The sequence below is a fragment of the Ylistrum balloti genome, unplaced genomic scaffold (assembly GCF_031769215.1).
Source record: "Ylistrum balloti isolate Yb309-2 unplaced genomic scaffold, AGI_CSIRO_Ybal_v1 Utg371416, whole genome shotgun sequence".
Classification (NCBI taxonomy): Eukaryota; Metazoa; Mollusca; class Bivalvia; order Pectinida; family Pectinidae; genus Ylistrum; species Ylistrum balloti.
Genome location: NW_026782744.1, coordinates 349,066 through 354,196, shown reverse-complemented (window position 1 = coordinate 354,196; position 5,131 = coordinate 349,066). Strand labels below are relative to the sequence as shown.

The window sequence follows — 5,131 nt, the reverse complement described above, 5'->3', positions numbered from 1 at the left end:
TGTGCCAAACTGGTGCCTCTCACACTCTCACACCATTACTTGTCTAACACAAGACATAAACACTTATCTGCTTAAGTTAATCACTTTTTCTAACTTACTAAATAGATGCCTATGGAGTGAAATGACGCTAATTTTCAAACAGTTTTCTATTTAATATACAGCATTAAAATGAAGGAATGTATGGTGGAAGATATGTATGGTGTAAGGAATGTATAGGTGAACTACCTAACTGGCATATTTGATATTTTATGTGGGAGTCAGTAAGAGCAACAACTAAGATAGAATTAGTTATCAAATGTCTACTTCATTAGTCTCCTTACTGGAGGTCTCTGTTTATGTATACTTTAAAATATTGGATTTAATGTCTTTACCGACAGGTTTTTGCTATGGAAACAAAGACTGCCTTAGTTACGGGTTCCACAAGTGGCATTGGCTTGGGCGTGGCCACATCTCTGGCACAGAAAGGTTACCATGTGATCATGTGTGGATCAAGGTCAAAGGAGGATGCACTTGAGGCAATTACCCAGGTGAAGAGGTATTCCTATGAAAACATTCTCCGCAGAATTACAATTATTTCAAGTCCAGATTGATGTTTTTTGTTTTGAGCTGTCTATACCCACTCCCCTCCGCAGTGTAGCTGTATGTAAAGAAGGCCAAGAAATATTGTTCTTTACCTTGGACAAGTAAATCCCCGCATTTTACCGTTGTGAGATTTATAGAATCTTTCACAACACTGGAGGTGAGATAAGAGATAGGTGGGTCTCAACCCAGGGGAAAGATGCCAAGTTAGGAGTTACAAGGCTTGTCATCCTGAGGATTGGGGTCACTCTATCTCACCAAAAAAGAGGTGAAATATTTGTTCTGTTTTATCTCATCTCCAAGGGAACGAGGTTCTGTTCGTGCCCATGTCATATATTTAGAACAATAATTGAAGGCAATCGATTTATAAGTGGTAGGAAGGGAGATAACTCCCATGTATTAGGCACAGACGATCGGCTTTCGTTTCTTCTTTTATCTCCTCAGTAATCAGTACACCTTATGCAAACATTCATTCACTTGTCGTATTAGAAACGAATTGTATCCGTTACCAAACTTGAAGACATTTATCGTTGTAGTTCTGCACTCCATAGTGTTCACTATGTGCAGGCTGACCTGAAGACAGAAGCCGGAATGGTCAGTTTATGTAAAGAGGCGGACAGTATTTGTCCTGGAGGTGTCGATATCCTAGTGAACAATGCAGGTACACATCCAATCCTTCTCTGATCTCTTTCCATGTGCATGACGTTTTTAGTCCCATCTTCGAAATCTAATTGATTTTTCAAAGATTCCGTTCTCAGCGGACACACATATGGACTTGTTCTGTGTAGCTGTGGTTGTGTCCTTGGGAAAGACACTTATAGTCCAAAATGTTTTGGAAGGTATGGGTTGCCACTAACAGCTATCAGGATACATCGCCTCAGTATGACCCTGACTGTTGATTGGACGGCAGCACCATAAAGAAACACTCTGGGCTCTGTTATTGCAATCCGAGGCTTACAATTAGGTGTTACATTGGCAACAGACAAAAGAATATTCGATCATTCGACTTTGAAAATAACGAAGACGCAACACATCAAAGTTCGTCGGCTTTTTTTCTCTTCTACCAAAGATATAAGACGACTCGTGTTATCCCTAAGATGACACACAAACCCTTTGGTCAGCTCTGACATAATTCAAAAGACGCACAGAAAATGTTTTCAGAATACTGCTTAATTAAACAATATACTGTCTATCCTTCTCATTGCATAGAACAGGTGGTTCATTGTGCCTTGTGATGTAAGTAAAGACAGTTTTATGTACATGCCGTGTAAGCAATGTATATGTTACACAGGAATGCAGCACGTCACTCCAGTAGAGGACTGCTCACTAGCGAAGTGGAATGAGATCGTAGCCATCAACCTGACGGCTCCCTTTTATCTCATCAGCCATTTTGTTCCTCGTATGAAGCAAAAGGGTATGTACTCTATCAAATAAATGGCTGGCGTTTGGATATCGTCTGGAAGTCATCAACGATTCGTCACAACCGGAAGTCAACAAAGAGTCTATGACGCTATACCAAGGAAGAGTCATGTGTCTTGTAAACCACGATATATTATTCTTGAATCCATATTAATGAACACGCTGTATATATCAGAATTTTCACATTTATGACCCTTCCATGTTCTTTCTTGAAAAGCTGTAGAAAAAAAACGAAAGACATGCAAGAGAGAGAACTTATCACAAACTTTACCACAGTTGTGCTTTCTTACCTTCACAATTTAGGGAGCGGATCAAAGTGAACTGAGGAAGAAATTTACAGTTTCACTCACGTGTTATGCTTTCATTTGTCTTACTTTATATTTAGAATTTTAAGTTAACAAATTTACGTCTATGAATAACTTTCCGTTGCCGTTGTCTTTGTGTAATGTCATACAACGTGCAAGTAATATGACCAACCAAGTCGTAATCTATTCTTGGAGATATGTTCACATCAAGAACGAGACCAAAATGACTGTATTTGATAAAATTTGGATGAGAAGCAGATCAAAGTTGCTACATGAAAATACAATGAACACATGACCTATATTTGGTATGACGCTGATTTGAATATCAGGTTGGGCCGTCTCATAAATGTCTCGTCCATGGTGGGATTGATAGCGATGGAAAATATTTCCCCGTACTGTTCCACTAAACACGGACTGGTCGGCATGACGAAGGTCTGTGTCTCGAAGTTAACACAACACGCCTTGTAAGTATGGCCGTCACGGTAACTATTTCAGCACCAAATATTTCAGTAGTACTTTATCCATGGTTAGGAGGTTTTGGAAAAGGGTACGAGACGACATTCCCCTAAAAAACAAAAACAAAATCACGGTAAAAATTCTCTCAGGGAATTGAGTTGCAGTAGCCATTTAAAAACCAGTTGTTGGGAAATTAGAATCTTCATAAAAACGGACAAATATGTCAATTGATTCACATTGGCTGAATTTCGACATAAGACATGGAGTTTTAAAATAGAAACAGTACGCACAAACCACGAAAGACATCCTTGAACGTGCATGTTGCTTGGAACAGGTTGAAGAAGGGTTTGTACATCATTATATATAAGTTATGATATCATAAAGAAAAAATTGTATATAATTACATACTCAGATGCTTTGTTTAAAGACACCTGTCAATGTTTTGTATATCTGTGATGCTGTTTCCATTATCACTGTATATGATTATAATTGCCGTCGTACAGCCCCAGGTGCAAGACGTTGTAAAGCAACACAATGTTTCTGTAGATGAAGCCAAGGTATTGATCAACACTGACGGTATCATACGTGAACATTAACTAAATGTAGGTTCTACCACATTAGAAATCTGTATGGTATTTCATGATAACTCTAAGTAAATGTTGATCTACAGGAAAGTTACGTCACAGTCTCATCTAACCTCTTTCTATTGTTTATTCTTCTTGTTTGAAGAATGTTCAGCCTTAATATAATCCCAACTATTACCAGTAGTTGACAAATTTTCCCCATTCCAGGTTTATTTATTTTGACAAATTTTCTAATCAAGCAAAACATTGGCATTTCAGAAACGTCTGTTTTGTGATTCACAACCAACCGGAAAACCAGTACAAGTTTCTCAAGTGAGTCTGCATTGGCAAAACAAAATGGAAACTTCCGATCTATGTATTTTATAATCCTGCATCCAAGGAAAGCAACGTTTAACTGTCTAATATAACAATCTTTGTGAAATTATGGGTTTAATCTACTTTTTTAGTATTTATTTTTTATCTTGCTTTCTAACTTTTCACATTTTAAGTCCCTGGCATCACTGTTGAATGTTAGAAAGACAAAACGATTGCATAATGGGGCATGATAATAGCAAAGGGGTATTGCGGATAAGGATGACTTAACACCTATTTCAGTTATCCGCACGGTCTATTATATCGACAGGTACACTTGTTATCGGTGTCGCAGTGTTAAGTAACTACATACATTAAGAGAGTGATTATTTCCACTTACCTAGAACAGAACAATCCCCAATTAATTCAAGGATCTAAAATTCAACACCACTTGATTTTTCAATTTTTACCACCACTGCAGTCATTAGTTATAAACATAGACGCGTAGAGATAAATTTGTATACTTGAAATTTGGTTGTTACCAACGCAAGTTTACCCCTCCAAGTCTCGACTTGTAATTTGGTTGTTACCAGAACAAGTTTACCCCTCCAAGTCTCGACTTGTAATCTGGTTGTTACAGCACAAGTTCACCTTCTCCAAGTCGCGATTGTAATCTCAATGTTACCAACACAAGTTTACTCCTCCAAGTCTGGACTTATAATCTAGTTGTTATAATTCATCTTAGCTGGTTTTATCGCGCAGGTGCTAAACTATTTCAACTACCGATTGTAAAAAACAAGCGTAATAATTCGTGCTTGAATTGTGTTTAGTTATCGATCTCAACAAAATGCTCATTTATCAACAGTTACCAAAAAGTTTTAGGACAATAAGACAAGAAATTTAAGAGAAGAAGAAAACGAACATGGTTTCTAATGACACCAGAAGAAATGGCTGACACCCTCTGAATAGTGAAGTGCAAATATTACAAACAAGCAGACAAAATACATCTATATACTTAAGTGTATTAAACTAACGAATCTTCACATTTCTGTTGTTATGCGGTGATTTGTTCTAAAAACAACTTTGGATTTTCCACATTTATCTACTTTTTAAAATTATTTTAGTACTCTCCATTGTAGATTGCCGATCTCGTACTGTTTCTGTGTTCTCCCGGAGCGGACAGCATGACTGGAACCTCACTGGTCATGGATGGAGGGACCATTGCTAAGTAGCGTCAGAGATGACGTCATAAGTAACGTCATTTACACCCGATTATGTCATTTAGATAGGGGTAAAATACACCAACAAGGAACAGAAAAACATTCCATTCAATATGGCGTAGGACTGAAATTGATTTAATTCACGTGTAACACGAATACTGTATATAGCTGTGATTCGGATAGGTGTAAGCGCGTGGGAAATGACAGTATGTTTGTATTACATGTTCAATTCTGTTCATGTATCATACGTTATTTCAAAATGAATGCATTTATGCAG

At 37.6% G+C, this 5,131-nt stretch overlaps 1 protein-coding gene across 1 annotated transcript; it reads left to right on the top strand.

Moving 5' to 3' along the window:
- The first annotated feature begins 386 nt into the window (after window positions 1–386).
- Window positions 387–4,866, top strand: LOC132562435 (D-beta-hydroxybutyrate dehydrogenase-like). The gene is made up of 6 exons (XM_060227176.1): window positions 387–535; window positions 1,116–1,240; window positions 1,871–1,993; window positions 3,306–3,316; window positions 3,602–3,655; window positions 4,774–4,866. The coding sequence occupies exons 1-6, from the start codon at window positions 387–389 to the stop codon at window positions 4,864–4,866; spliced, it is 555 nt and encodes a 184-aa protein (XP_060083159.1).
- The last annotated feature ends 265 nt before the right edge of the window (window positions 4,867–5,131 follow it).